This window comes from Amia ocellicauda, chromosome 15 (assembly GCF_036373705.1).
Source record: "Amia ocellicauda isolate fAmiCal2 chromosome 15, fAmiCal2.hap1, whole genome shotgun sequence".
In the NCBI taxonomy this organism is placed as follows: Eukaryota; Metazoa; Chordata; class Actinopteri; order Amiiformes; family Amiidae; genus Amia; species Amia ocellicauda.
In genome coordinates, this window is record NC_089864.1 from 8,491,405 (window position 1) to 8,507,295 (window position 15,891).

Here is a 15,891-nt window from a genome sequence, read left to right on the forward strand (position 1 = left end):
CTGGTTCTGATAGAAAGGTGTCAGAACACAAAGCGCATCGCAGTTTGTTGCGTATGGGGCTGCGTTGCTGCAGACCAGTCAGGGTGCCCATGCTGACCCCTGTCCACTGCCGAAAGCGCCTACAATGGGCACGTGAGCATCAGAACTGGACCACGGAGCAATGGAAGAAGGTGGCCTGGTCTGATGAATCACGAGTTCAAGGTGTTGACTTGGCCTCCAAATTCCCCAGATCTCAATCCAATCGAGCATCTGTGGGAAGTGCTGGACAAACAAGTCCAAACCATGGAGGCCCCACCTCGCAACTTACAGGACTTAAAGGATCTGCTGCTAACGTCTTGGTGCCAGATACCACAGCACACCTTCAGAGGTCTAGTGGAGTCCATGCCTCGACGGGTCAGGGCTGTTTTGGCGGCAAAAGGGGGACCTACACAATATTAGGCAGGTGGTCATAATGTTATGGCTGATCGGTGTATATAAAGTACAAACGTCAGCATGTTTTGTTTTCCTGCTCAAGCAAACCTCCGAATCGATCTGAATTGAATTTTCTCAGACTGGATTGACAGTACTACCCAAAACCAATTTGAGTGCATAAACGGTAGGAATCTTTTGAATAGATTCACTCAATCAAATGAATAGTCAGCTAATGAATTAATCACCACCATTTACCATTTACCATTTACCACCACATAAGGAATTCACTTAAGCTTCCCCTCTAACACAAGCAGGTGTTTCACTGTCTTCCCCGCCCCCGGAAGAACGCGCCACCTGTGATTGGCCACGGCGCCATCAATCACCCTGGAAGGAGGCGGCCCCACAGTCGAGCCCCGCCAATCAGAGACACAGAAGGCGTTCACCTATCCAGATGCGAATAGAAACATTTTTGCGAGCAAGTTGAGAGGAAGCGATCAATCAGGAGGGGTGCATGTAGGATGAGGGACGTGATCTCACGCCTCTGCCTTCATCGTTTTACTTATTCTGTTCTTCAGCCTGTCTGTCCAAAAGGGGAGTAATAGTGGCAGTGAAAACGGGCTCTCTCACCAAGGATCATTGCACCTTGAGGAAGCATCTGAATCTGCAGCTGACTGTCATATCTGTCTGCTTTAGATCATGGCAAGGAGAAACATGACCGAGTTCGATGAGGATTTCACTTTTGTCAGCCCCGTGGTGAAATATTTGCTTTTTATTTTCAACATGATATTTTGGGTAAGTTCAATTGGCGATGCATTGCATTTTTAAAACACATTTCCCAGTGCAAGGCGTTTAGAGTTGCGTCTTATCACTTTAGTGCTGCAGAGGACTTCATTTCAATCAAGGCGCTCTTCACTTGAGACGTCCTGGGTGGGATTTCAGGGGATCTCCAAAACTACCTTCCCAGCAGCTGTACTGTGCTTCTGCTCAATGTGTTCACTTTACAGATATGTGGTTTCTACTATAATGAAAGAAAAATACAAATAAAAAGTATTTTAATTGCGTTGCAAATGAACTATAGCCCCCCTTCTTGTGGCGCAGATTTCCGCAGGTCTGCGCGGCTCCACCAATAGGATCGGAGGGATTGTGCAGATCTGCGCAGAATTGCGGACATCTGCGCTAAAAGGACGCAAACTGTCATTGCATCTGAACAGTGCGCTCTCCTTGCCAATTAAGTAGGATGCACATGAGTGAAGTCATGCATGAGCGTTTAAATATTGACCCACTCTCACACTGCGACAAGTTAGTTATTTTGAGGTCATTTGGAGTGCAAAAGTTTTCAATGAAATGATTAACCTATAGAAGGCAGGACTAAGCGTTGAGGAATCCAACACAAACAGAGCAGCTATGCCACGTCTGTTGGGCAAATAAAGAGAGGAATTGAAGTTATTGTGAACAAACTACATTTCAGGGCAAAATCATTGTTGTAACTGTAAAGCAGCCATGCCAAATTGGATATTGTGTAAAATGGCTGAAATCATGTGGGGACCCATTGGATGTACGGTGGAGATTATCCAGGTATGAACATGTTGAGAGAGTAACATCTTGTGTAAGAGCTGCCCTGATAGCCGGTCCTGTAGCCAAAACCCTTTCTGTGAGATGGGTGGCATAAGTGGGTCCATTTGTTTGCAGCCACACCTTGTGCAATGTGGCAATTTGTATAGGGACTGTAGGGCATTGAGAAATCAGATGGGATTGACTGTGTAAAAAGTAAAAGTGACATTGACTAAGAGCTGTAAATACCATAAACACCCAAGAGTCAACAGCATCCCAGAGGGATTTCTTTTCACTGGGTCTTCTGCAGGTCTGTAGTCATTATAGCATGTGATGAAGGCCGTGTAAAACTGGGGATGTTGTTGTCAATAGAAAGTACGTTTTAATAACCCATGTATAGAGAAATGAGCGTAAACGTTTTCATTTCAGTCCAGTGTTATCCAAGTTGGCAGGTACTTTGCTGTTTTGTTGTTGTGTTAGTTTTGCTGCTTGATGTACTTTATATGCTAAACGGCTCTCCCAACTCTATTTAAAGCCCACTGTTGCTTAGCAGCCCAAGTTTTCATTTATTCATATGCTGATAGAAGAGGTGGTACTGGGGTCTGTCTACTGCAGCTTAAAACAGGCTTTCCAATTCTTTTTTATTTCCATCTTGTGAAGTAAAGCCAACTGTAAACTGTTTGATAATTTATAACGAGCTTTTATGTATTTTTCTTGAAAAAACAAAACACTCTTTTGGGGTTGTTTTTGATCCCGAAAAGCTATCTTCTGGTATTTAAGAAACTTTCTCTTATTTTTTTCTTCTTCATGTATAGATACAGGCATTTTCTCTGGGAATTTAAATTTCAAAGTGGAAAAGGTACAGTGGGGCCTAGAAGCTTATCTGATCTCGAAGCCTGACATTTCATCTTCACTGCGTTCACCTTCAAAGGCACAGCAGTAGTTAATTGAAGCGGGTCACAGCAATTTGTGTGTGTGTGTGTGTGGTGGTGGTGGGGGGGATCTTATTTTCCTTCAGGATATATTTTGTGTCTCTGGTGGTTTCATATTAACCTTTTCTGCAGGCGTTTTGTTAATTAAAAAACGACTCGCCTGATGTTTTAAAAGGAACATGCTTTCAAATAATACAGGGAATGTCTTTAGGGTCAGGTTTGGTACAATTTCATTTACTTCTAATGCTTTTCTGTGATTGCATTCGTCCAAAATGACCCCAAATGTGGTTCAAAGGATGACGGGGGGGTTTGTACGTTTATGCTCTGCTGTTCAGTTCACTCCTGATTCCTTTTTTCATAATGAAGTATGTTAGTGTGTTCCTCTGAACATGGAGATGCCTTCCGTGCAAGGAAAGTGCCTTTTGATAAAAAATAAAATAGAAAATGCACGGTTATAATGTTTATGTTGTGGCGGTTGTTTGTAAGCAGGAATGCAGACAGCTGCCTCTGTGTCCTGTAAACAAGGCAGGTTATGAATCCAGGGAGCACAGAGTGGGCCTCCCAAAGTGTTTCAGTTATTGAAGTGATGCTACAGGAAATGTTGCATCCTCAAGAATGAGCTTGTGAACACACATACATTTTATAGTTATTTTAAATGACTGTCAGTACTGTATAAATAACATAGCAGTCAAAATACATGAACTATATTTGTAAGTGGCGCACATTAGAGCCACACAGAGCCGCACAGCCTGCAGGTTGTGTGTGTGGGAGTGGACAACTGCCCCACCTGAGAAATACCTATTGAATGGCTACAGCAAGCGCCTCCTCAAGTTACCAGAGCTTTCATCAAAGATGGGGGAAAGATTATACAGGACTATTGACTATTGAAAAAAGAAAAGGTGTGTTTACAGTCACATCCACCAAAACGGGAAATAATAAGCACTCACAATATAATGGTAATCAATCACCACCATTTAAAATGCATTAACATGTTATGTAAGTATATTCTTTCTTTTGTCTCGATACACAAATTTGACTTTCTACTGCAGTGTTGATTCAGCTTGCTGTGTTGTTTGTGCACTTCGTCTCTGTAGGTGCATCAATAAGTGAACCATCCCTAAGACTACCATAGGACATCAGTCTGAAATCGGTTAACCTAGTTATTTCAACACCTCTCTGTGCTGCAGTGATCTAATGCTATGAGCAACAAACTCACGGCACGTGGATAAACAACCCGGCAATATGGTCTCAATCTATTTAACATTCCAGTATCATTATGCTTACAAAATTGCCAAAGCAGGGATTAGTCTGGGTCCCTGCGGTATTATACAGCACAGGCCGTGTTAATGCTCTGCATGTGAGTCTGCAGGAGAGTCTTACTTCGCGCAGGCCATATATTCATCAGCATCAGACCCAAAAACTGGCCTGGGCCAAATCAAAATAGCCACCCCTCGCATAGCAGAGTTCAAACCTGTACCCTATCGCGGTTTAACATATTATCAGAGAACGCTTTCCACCACTAGCAAATTAAAATGCGGGTTGGTCAAAGTTTTGATTGGGTCTAAGCCTTTATCACTTCAGCACATTTGTTTTCTGCTGAGTCAAGTCCAATGCCAGGTGCGAGAAATCTCCTTAGAATGAACTGAGGTTTTTCAAAGCAGAGAAGAAAAACGTAAAGGCATTCTAAGGAGATTTCGTATTAAAATCCCTGGACCATAACAGTGCTGTTACTGTAAGTCAAGTTCAGTCAGTAGTGGGTCATGCGGCGGACAACATGGGTTAGCCCAGAAGTAGAGTGGGAGCTGTGCCAAACCAAGATCAATTTTGCATGCGTATAATTAAATAAGCTTTGGATAAATTGTATACTAATAATCATGGGTAGAATAGTGGTTTGTACGATGTGTTGTCCTGTTGACGGTTTCTGAGCAGTTCCGTGAGAGTTATGGAGAGCGAGACGGCGGTGGGAGACATTATTAATTAGTGCATTAGTGCACGGCAGTCAGACCAAGATAATTCTGACTTTACTTAGCAGAGTTCATGGATGTTGTTTGGCCAGTTGCCCTGCCACTACCAGGAATGTACAACCTATACATATGAATGAGAGTGAAAACAGCTTTGTGACAAAGAACAAGGGGATGTTTTACAGGACTGATGCTTAAATGTCACATAAAAATCATAATAAAAAGAAATGTAGTTGGATTCTGACCGATTTGTCCACAGAATTTATACCTCATGTGAAATCGCTGGTTTTCGGAGTTAGTGTCATATTGTGTTAGACCGCAAGCCTTGCTGTTGCAGGTTGGAACGTGTATCAAGAGAAATTAGTGTGGCACGAAGCTCAGCTAGAACAGATCTAGTAGTTTTCTCAAACTACATTATAAAGACCTCGGTCATCCCTTCCAGAGTGGACCCTGTGTCCACTGGGTATAGGCTCTGTATTGGATAAAGTTGGTATTGATTATGGATGGATGGTTGAGCTATAAAAAATAGCCTTAGGTTGTGTCTGTAGAGTGGCAGAAAGGGCTAAGCCTAAGGTCTTTAGATTGTGTTGTTTGAAGGACTTATTTGTACTTCATGTTTAAAAAAAAAAAATACATTGGGGTGAAGCTGTAGCCTTATTTAGATTCAGATTGTCCTTCACTAAAGCCATGGAGTCTTTCTCCCAGCTTAATGATGTGACTTTCACCATTTCAAGGTCTGTTCTTTTGAGAAATAGGCTTCCTAAACAAATTAATATGTGATGAGAGAGAGAGAGAAATAAAAGCTCTTTGAAAAGCATGTTGTTATCTTCAGTTGCTATCTGTGAATTTGCACTGACAGATATGCCCCCCATTTTCCACTCTGCTGTATTATTCTATTTTTAAATATATATTTTTTGCATTGAACCAACCAATATGGCCTACCTACAGAAGACAGAGCATAAATAAGGAACAAAGGCACCTTTAATATCATGGCTTGGCTTTGTGAGTACACTCACCCTGGCCTATAAGTCATTGCTTTCCATAACTGGCTCAAAACCTTTCATCCTGAATTCTGAGCGGATCATATGTTATTATGTTAGTATAGCATGCTGATTTAAAAAATGTACCAGTTCATGGTACTTTTGCACCTTGGCATTTGTAATTGTTTTTGTAATGTCATTATAGCTCAAATGTGACTGACAAGAAAGAAAAAAGACCAAGACTGCCGACATTAATGCTAGGCATGTGTGCATTAGCGAGGCGTTTCTGCTTCTTTTTTTCTTTATTTCTGTTAATATTATCATTTATTCTTAGCCTGATATTTAGTTGTCATTCTGGGATATCTCATGATTTAACTCTTAGGCTGGGCTGCATTGCTTTATCCAGTGCAATCAATTAATTGGCCCTGCTCTTTAAATGGAAATCGGTGGAGTTGAGCAGGAGCATAAATCATGTTCTGGCAGCAGGGGACAGCAGGGGAAATCGGCATCCTTCACAAGAGAGGAGCGGGGCCCTTTTTGTGCTTTTTATACATTTTTCATTTGATGGAAGGCTTCACCAGTAGAGCAGAGAAGGCAAAGCCCACTGTGCAAGTGCTGTTCAACATCTACCTTCCCTCGCCTATTTGGAGAAAGGTGCTGCACTATACTAACGGGGCTCAGATAGGTTGATTACTGACCGCACTTTCCTATTTAAGGAGTTGTAACCTTTTTCAAAATATCTATGTAGCAAACATTTCCATTATATTCCCTCCAAGTAGCCACATATGATTTTGATTTTAATTATATATAACATGCCCATTACGGCATCTTTGCTTATGTTAAATCTAACTGACATCCTGCATCCTTCTCTCATGGGAAAGCCGTTCAAAGACTTGCCATGCTGTGTTTGTGAATTAAGCCTCCACACTATTGTGGATTTCCTGGTTCAGGGGTAAGTCTTATTGCTCAGTTAGTCTAGTTATTTGACCTAGTCAGGACCTCAGGGAAATTAAGTCAGTTTATTGGAAATTGGATTCCAGGTTGTATTTTTGTTTCCAAACCTCAGAAATCAAATGTATGTTGCTGAACATTTCTTATCATTATTATTACAGGACAAACGTATTAAGGTTCCATTTTTTATGACAACTCAACCAAATATCATATTTAAAAAATTATATATATATATATATATATATATATATATATATATATATATATATATATATATATATATATATATATATATATATATATATACATACACAGTGCCTATAGAAAGTCTACACCCACTTTTAAATCTTTCACCTATTGTTGCCTTATGGCCTGGAATTAAAATGCAGTACCCCCACCTTCCAAGTGAGAAAATATTCTAGACCTTTGTAAGAAATGAATAAAAAATGAAAACTGAAATAGCTTGGTCCACCACCCTTTGTAATAGCAATCCTAAATTAGAGGTGTTTCCTATCACCTTCACAATCATACACCAAATGACGTGGCCTCCACCTGTGTTCAATTATAGAGATTTGTTTGATTTCAGGATGAATTCGCAGTTCCTGTGGGTTCCCTCTGCTGGGTAGTGCATTTTAAAGCAAAGCCTCAACCATGAGCACCAATGAGCTTCCAAATAAACTCCAGGGATAATATAAATATAATTTGAGTCAAGATGAGTATTAGGAAGTGGAAGGTGTATGGCACCACCAAGACCCTGCTTAGATCAGGATGTCCTTCCAAACTGGATGGATTATATATATCCTTATGGATTATATATATTTGTGCACATCTTCTGTGGCTTTGTTTATCTCCACTTCCTTGTTTCTTCTGAGGTTAATTGACAGCTGTGTATTCCCCTAGGTCAGTCCCTTCCCTAGCCTCATCACATGATCTGTGTCTTGGTGGAAGCAGTAGGCTCTGGTTAATATACGTGTGAGTGCGTGTGTGTGTGTGTGTGTGATTTATACTCCCCGGAAGAGCCTGACTCACTTATTCAGCTACAGGCTGCTCTCTGTGGGTCGGTCCATGGTATAAACAGCTGTTCTTCAGGCCTGCTCTAGCTTGCAGTCTCCAGATACCATCAAGAATGAAACACCACTTGGCAAAGATTTAAATGATCTTGTACATGTCTATGTTCCGATCACACCCCATTACAGAACATAAGGTAATTGTCCATCGTATTCTTAGCTGAAGCAGTTCTTTCAAGCAAGAGTAAATGTTCCTGTTTCTTTTCTTTTCTTTCCTGGCATAATTATGCAAGTAAGAAGTTAACAGTGGGTTCATCATACTTTGCATGGGTCCTGTTACTCCTCTCACCAGAACTGGGCCACCAGTAGGCAAGTTAAAATGAGATGGAAGTTGGAAGCCCACAGAGATATTGACCAGTCCACAGGACTGTGTCATTAAATGTCTCCTAAAGGCTGGGGAACCTGCCAACAGCCCACGGGACATGTGCTGCGAAATGTGAAGCACAGTGTAGTGGAAAGTCTTGAAATGTATTAAGGAGCAGCCACACAGAAGCCCAGGAAGAGGACGGTGAACGCAGCCTGCCATCATCAAAGAAACCCTATCATCTAAATCGCTGTCATGCTCGCTGAACATCTGTTCTGCGGAGCGAGGCGTTCCTGCCATACTCCCTAATTGCTCGATGTCTCCATCAAGAATGGCTTCAAACAACATTGTTTATCCATCTTTAAAGGGTGCTAGAAAATGGGCTGCGGTCTGTCTGGTTTTCCTGATGTGTGCTGACCAGCGATCATAGTTCAACACAGGGTGGGGGAGCTGGACTAATGCACCACAGATTACTGTGGTGGTGAGTGTGTTTGTCTGGGGAATTAGTCAGCCCTGCAACTGTCCATGAGCTGTGGTTCATATGTAAGAGGGGGTTAGTGTAAAATGTACGAGCCTGACATTCTACATGCTGATATTTGTTGTTGCTGTTGTGCTTTTTGATTGAATATGTGCTGGAGTTATAGGTGTCCACTAGTGCAATGAAAGACACTGATGATTCTGTGATGCCGACTGATGTTGTAGTTGACATCCAAGGTCGTGCTAAAGGAGTTCAGTAAGTGTCACAAATGTCTTATGAATCCCAGGGTGCAGGATACCTTGATTGAAGTTACAAAAAGGAATCTTGACTAATACTTACCTGTGTGTCTCCGAGCACTGCTTTTGATTGTACTACATGGGTATGACAACATGCTCCTCAGTATTGTATGGAAACCACATATGAAGTCCAATATAATCATCAGCATTTAAGCTCTGAAGCCCAGTGAGAAAAGACTGTAATCTAGTGCAATACTTGTTTTATTCACTCCTATTAAAACTGCCTATACTTCTGGAGACACTTGTTATGTTTGATCTATGTGTGTGTGTGTATACATGTATATATATATTATATAAACCTTTTTTTATTTCTCTCCTGCAGATGATCTCACTGGTGATGATTTCAATTGGCATTTATGCCAGACTAATGAAGCATGCAGGTATGCAGATCTATTTATTTTCAGGGCCAGATATTGGGCTCTGGTAACTTAAAAAAGTATGAAAAATGAAAAGGCCTTTTGCAGACAAGTTTCAGCAGGGTAGCGGAATTTTAATTGCCAATGATGTCTATGTTTTTCTTGTGATTCTCCCTGATCAAACTGCAGGGAATAATTACTGAATGTACGAGCGCTCTGGCAGTTAGAAGCAGTTATCTTTGGGATTTTGTGTTCGTTTGTTTGAAGTCGGCAGACAGTCCTTCATGATCAGACGCTTGTCTGCCTTGACACGCACAAACACTTCGACAACATCTAGCCGTGTTTGCAGAGTTCAGTGGTTAAAGACTGTGTGGAGTGGTTTGCCTATTTATAATGTAGAGCCTTGACCTCCGCATGACCCCCCCAAAGCAGGTCAGTCTAAGGATGTGGGAAACATGCAAATGTCGACTCTTTCAGCCCTTAACGGGAGAAGTGACAATGTGACTGTTATTGAGACATTTCTGTACAGACTCCATGTCCATGTGATGACTCACTCCACTCTCTCTGGTTTTAAAAATGCATTTTGAATGTGCCCTTGATATACCTGTAGGTGTTCTTGTATTGTTCTGGTAAAGCTCAGCAAGAGCTGCCTATTATCTCCTTTCAGACTTGCCAATTTAAGGTCTCAGTCCCTTATTACTCCCCGGCAAGCTGTCATTTCTCTCACAAGCCATGCCACTGAAATCTAATGGAAAGTCAGACGGACTGAGCTCTTGCCTCCCTCTCTGGGTTTGCTGTGATTTACAGAAACGGCGATGGCCTGTCTGGCTGTGGACCCCGCCATCCTGCTGATGGTGATAGGGGTGTTAATGTTCCTGATCACTTTCTGTGGCTGCATCGGGTCCCTGCGAGAGAACATCTGCCTCCTTCAGATGGTGAGTTTCGAACACGGGCAGCACTGTAAGAAGATGGGATGTCCCAACGCTGTGCCCGGAATAAATCTTTTATGATGAAAAGAAAAAACAATTTAAATGCTTTTTAGACAGATTGTTAGGCTAGGCCCGAGGAAGTCACCCACTAGTCAATGTCACTCGTTACAAACCCAGAACTTTACTGTGCGTTTTCCTTTTTATGGTTGTTGTTGTGTCTGTATAACAGTTAGATTTTGTCCTGAATTGTGTGAAAAAAGAAAGACTACTTTTTTTGCATGAGGAATTGATTACTTTAATTTGTTTAAATTATTTATTTGAGTTGTCATTCTTAGTTTTTTTTTTTCTTTTGTTCCTTTCTTTCTTCGCAATCCGACCGCTCAGAGTTGGATTCGCTTATCGTCAACCGATGTGAAGTCAATAATTAGTCTTCCTGTGATGTCTCTGTATTTAGATTGACCGCAGAGAGAGAGGCAGAGCAGCCCAGAGTGCCAGCGGAGGCACTTTCCCATTCATTACGCATTGCCGTTTTCACTCAGAGTTATTAGCTTTGTACAGGCTTAGAGCAGGCTGGCTGATGTGAGACCCGATAAACAGCTTATTAAGTCCGGATCCTTCTCCCTCCACAGTTTTGCGTCTGCCTGACTATAATCTTCCTGCTGCAGCTGGCGGCTGGAGTCCTGGGGTTTGTCTTCTCTGATAAGGTAGTGATTTCCATTACCTTTGTAACCAGGTTAATGCACACCCTCTCCACACTTTGACGCATGGATGTGACACCTTTATTAAGCTTAGTCCTGCGGAAACACCTGCCCTCCCCACCCAGTGTCTTCTTAGCCCTCTGCCCTCATCAGTATGGCTCTGAGCGTAGTACCTCGGCATGAACCTGTCGGATCATTGGCCCACTCTCTTCAAGGTGCATTTGTTAGTGAAACTTGCAGTTGAAGCTGAGGTTTGTGTGATGGAGTTTCCCCCCCACACCTGAGCACACAAGGTCTTCACCTCCTTGGGGAAAGGTCTTAATGGGCCAGTTACAAGAAGGCAAGAGTTCAGCTCACTTTGCCAAGCCCTGCTCCACAATAACCACAAGAGAACAAGCATCAACCTCTCGTGATATCCCTGTTGATTGTGTTACAAACTAGTGAAAACACTGAGCTGCTCTGAAAAGTGTCCCTGGCATGATTAAAGTAGAATATTTCTGTTTGTATAACACTGTTTGCTCAAGATTTGAACATTATGGGGTGATCTAGTTAAACAGAAACCTATATTGCTGAAATATGTAAAGTGCCCGCCTGTGTTCATTCAATATGAACGGTCATTAGATATGCCTGCACCCAGGGAAGTAAATATTCATGCAGTAGGAGTTCAAAGTCATTGGCCCGAGGGCAACGATCAAGCCAAAAGAAATGGCAAAAGACGTCAAAGGCAGAAACGGTTCTATGGTTAGTCTCCTCTGGTTGCCTCTTGTTCAGCCCACTCCCCTGCCACCCATATGGAATGTTAAATGGGACGCTCGGCCGAAAATGTCTCTCATTAGCGCTTACAGCACCTTGACCCAGATTCAATATGCCCGATTCAGTGGTATCAAGTTATAACCTGAACTACCTGTTGTAAAGGGGAAATTATGTGCAGCAGGAATGTTAATCTCTGACACCCTTTCTGTCTTTGAAGCAGACCTTATCTTATGATGACATCATATTTTTATTTTACCAAGTCTGGTAGTGCCTGAACCTGCAGTGTGTAGAGAGAAACAAAAAAACATCTGTCCCTTTTAATAAAAGAACCCATTCAAATCGACACCTTCTTTGTTCAACTTCAGTTCTGCAAAGATAACACTTTATTTTTCTTATTGTTCTGTCCTCTTATGTGCATGTGTGTGTCTATACACCTATGGATATGCTTTTTAATAATGAACTAAATGCATCAGAAATCAGTTTTCCCTGCCATACTATACAGCATCGTGCCCCTCGGCAGTTCAGCACAGTGAGAGGAAATTCTTCTCCTTCTGCTGCACACTGCCACCTGCTGTTACAGATTTATTTTCCAAGAAAGGGGCTCTACACCAGGCACAATGCTCAACAACCTTTATAGGAGGGTCTACTTTCCAACACAGTTTGTCATCTATAGTTGGTTGCTAAGGTGTACACAAACCACAGCCTGCATTCAAATTCTCGATTTAAATTGAATGTAAAGGAGATTATAGTGCGATCGCTCGTGCCTATCTGATATTCTCCATGTTCGTTTAATTGAATGTCATGCATGCATTTCCAATTTACATACAATTACTTGAATGTCACTGACTATCTAGCCTGTAAGCTTCTTGAGAATCCCTGCTCTGAACGCTGCCTGTTTTCTCTCTTGTAGGCACGGGGGAAAGTGAGTGAGATTATCAACAATGCTATTATTCATTACAGGGATGACCTGGACCTGCAAAACCTTATTGATTTTGGTCAGAAAGAGGTAAATGGAGACCGTAGATCTACATAATGATTGTGTCCGTAAAGATGCCCCTGTCATAGTAACGCACTGCAGTGGGTACTGAAATTCAACATTGTCTTAAGAGTTTAAACAAATCAAGAATAAAGGCAGAACAAATGTGTTGGGGTGACATTTGCAAGGATTAATTTATCTTTAATACCAGCCCCACTTCATAGGAATGCATTTGAATGAGATAATAAGGTCACTGCACAGACACCACATACCCCCAGAGGGATTGTACAGGGACTTGTCCTGTTCTGTCAGTCTGTCTCCTGGCTGTCTTACACCAGTCTGTGTCCTCCCCATTTAGTTCAACTGCTGTGGGGGGATTTCCTACAAAGACTGGTCCCAGAACATGTACTTCAACTGCACCCCTGACAACCCCAGTCGAGAGCGCTGCTCCGTGCCCTACTCCTGCTGCCTGATGCCCAAAGATGAGGTGCTGCTGCTGCTCTCGCCATCACTAAAGCACACACACACACACACACACCAATTGACACAAACGCACAAAGAATGAGAGGATTCAGTGTCCTTCTCGAGTCAGACTCCTCTTTGCACTCCGGTGTCCGCAGGCCGTGATTAACACCATGTGTGGCCAGGGGATGCAGGACTTGGACTACGTGAGGGCCGGCGCGTTCATCAACACCAACGGCTGCATCGATAAACTGGTCAACTGGATCCATGAAAACCTCTTCTTGCTGGGGGGCATCGCTCTGGGGCTCGCCATCCCACAGGTCAGCTTCCCACCCACCTCCACCACCCACTCTCAGTGCGAGAAGGAGACTGACATTTCATGCATGCATGCATGCATGCATGCACGTCTAGATGGCATTTAAGACTTCCTTGAAATGTACTTTTAATTGCACGACTTTCCCCCAGATACCGGTTTTAATGTCTGTGCTGCTGGGGTGGTATGATAAGCAATCAAAGTCTCAAATCACTCTACGTTCTTGCACTCAAAAGTCTTATAATTAAAATTGTCTTTGAGTGGAATAGTCTGAATACAATATAGCACACTGAATGTACATGAATAGACAGCCTGTTTACCATAAAAAAACAAGATGAATTTGATTCTGGAGTGAGTTAACTAGTGAGGGGGATTTTTGGTGTGTATCACTGGTGCCATTCAACCAATCAGTCTTTGTGTTTTGTGCTCTGTGCTCTGTCCTCCACAGCTGGTGGGGATCCTCCTGTCTCAGATCCTTATTAACCAGATCAAAGACCAGATCGAGCTGCAGAAGTACAACCTGCAGCACCGCTCGGACCCCTGGCGCTGACGCCGCTGAGGAGCCACGTGGCGACACGCAGGCACTGGCCCTGGGGACCGCTGCTCCTCTGTTGACTATTGTAGGTATTTCATCGAGGACAAGATTTTAACTTTTCAGGAGATGGTCTGAGTGCTGAGGGATGCGTCAAGATGGATTCTTGGTCACCCTGTTTTTTTCAAGCGATGTCACAAACGGTGGTGAAGGACGACCTCTGAGTGCGATCAAAGCCGCGTGTCACACACAACGCAGACACCGGTGGCTGGCAGTATGCTGTGTAAGGTCGAGCTCCAGAGATCGACAGAAGCTGGGAGTTCCCCACAAAGCCATCCGGCTTCCGGGGAATTCTGTCCCCTGCCTGATCCGAGACGCTATCCAAGAGTCGCATTAAAGCACTGGACAATAACTAACATAGAGGGAAAACGGACACTGCATCCCAGCACCTGGAAAGAAAAGGAAAAAATAAATTGACCACTCTGATCAGGGGATCAAAATTAATAATTCTTATATCAAACTCATCATTCTAACATTGGTGTAAATAAACTGATGGAAGACAACAGGTGGAAACTGAATACAAAGGACAATAATCTCACTAAACCTTTACACTAACGCATATTAAAGTGTCTGTTGTTCTGGATCCACATGTAAAGTTTGGTGTGAAGAGTGGGCGGCTCCTCTGTGCATATTCCCAGCATCCCTCAGACACTGCCCTTCCTTGCACACGTGTCTCAAGTGCCTAAATAGAATGAAAGTGTATAATGCACAACAAATCAAAAGTGCTGTCTGGTAGTCCTTGCATCACTGCTTTAGAATATGTTGCCTACTCTTCTCAACATGATTATTATATATATTTGACTTTGCCTATTATGTAGATATTTTGTATTACATTTTATCTATTACCGTTTAATGCTACTTTAGATGAGTTCTGTGCGTGAAGCAGTTCCCCGAGATATCCTGGACACCCGTGGCTATTTATTTTAGATCACTTAGTTCAGTGCTGCATTTTTAACCACATTATTTATAATAATGTAGCTAATGTCCATTTCTCTAGAATGTACAGCTATGGTGCCTTTGCCAGCTCTGGACAAAAGCGGTTTATTTAATTGAGCTAAATTATCATTTTTTTAATGTATCCTGATCTTGCCATTTGTTATACTGGCAACCTGCATATTGTAATTATAGGGAATATATTACATTAACGCACTATTTGCTAATTACTGAGGCCTCACCCCAATCAAAACTGCCCTGGGTGAAAATTTCAAATTGCAAACCCAATCACAGTGTAATTTATTGTAAGCAGCCATTTTCTACTGCTTAATATAAACTCGAGGGTACAAGCTGTAATTTGAGATCTGCAGGTAGGCCAATGTTATGATCTGGGCTGAGACTAAAATTAAAATAATGTTTTTGTGTTGCTGGAGCTCTGTGTCTTATTTTGTTGTCTGTAAATAGAAATTTATTTCCGATGTGTCGCAGATCACATGGCTGAATGGTCTGTCTTTTTCTTGGAGGTCTAGAGCAGTCGTGTTACTGCTTCTACAGTTTCATGTGCTAATATAATGTTCATGATAATAATAAGTGTTTTTATTCTGTCCAAATGTATTTTCCAATAAAGCACGACATCATGATAGCAGTTTTGGAGTTGGAAGTAGATGGATATGTTATATAGTCTCATACATACATATATATGTAAAAATAGGCTGTGGATGGTTCATTTGCTTTGTTAATTACAAATATTTAAATATAAATTTAAATGGTCCCTGAGATTTGGTCAGCAGTCCACGTCCCCTATGGGTTCTTGTAGCCGGACCCTCTTCCTTCACTTACAGAAGCACCAACACATACACAGCGAGTGTGTACATGCTCACCACAAGGCAACATTTCAGACTTACCTGTTAACAGAAGGTCCTCTGTAACAACCCACCACCTCTACCT

The 15,891-nt window shown here is 42.2% G+C and overlaps 1 protein-coding gene across 1 annotated transcript; it reads left to right on the forward strand.

The window, feature by feature from the left end:
- Nucleotides 1-896: 896 nt before the first annotated feature.
- On the forward strand, nt 897-15,589 carry tspan33a (tetraspanin 33a). Its single transcript, XM_066724232.1, has 8 exons — nt 897-1,203; nt 9,254-9,311; nt 10,095-10,222; nt 10,846-10,920; nt 12,578-12,673; nt 13,002-13,130; nt 13,264-13,425; nt 13,867-15,589. The coding sequence occupies exons 1-8, from the start codon at nt 1,108-1,110 to the stop codon at nt 13,966-13,968; spliced, it is 846 nt and encodes a 281-aa protein (XP_066580329.1). The 5' UTR covers nt 897-1,107; the 3' UTR covers nt 13,969-15,589.
- The last annotated feature ends 302 nt before the right edge of the window (nt 15,590-15,891 follow it).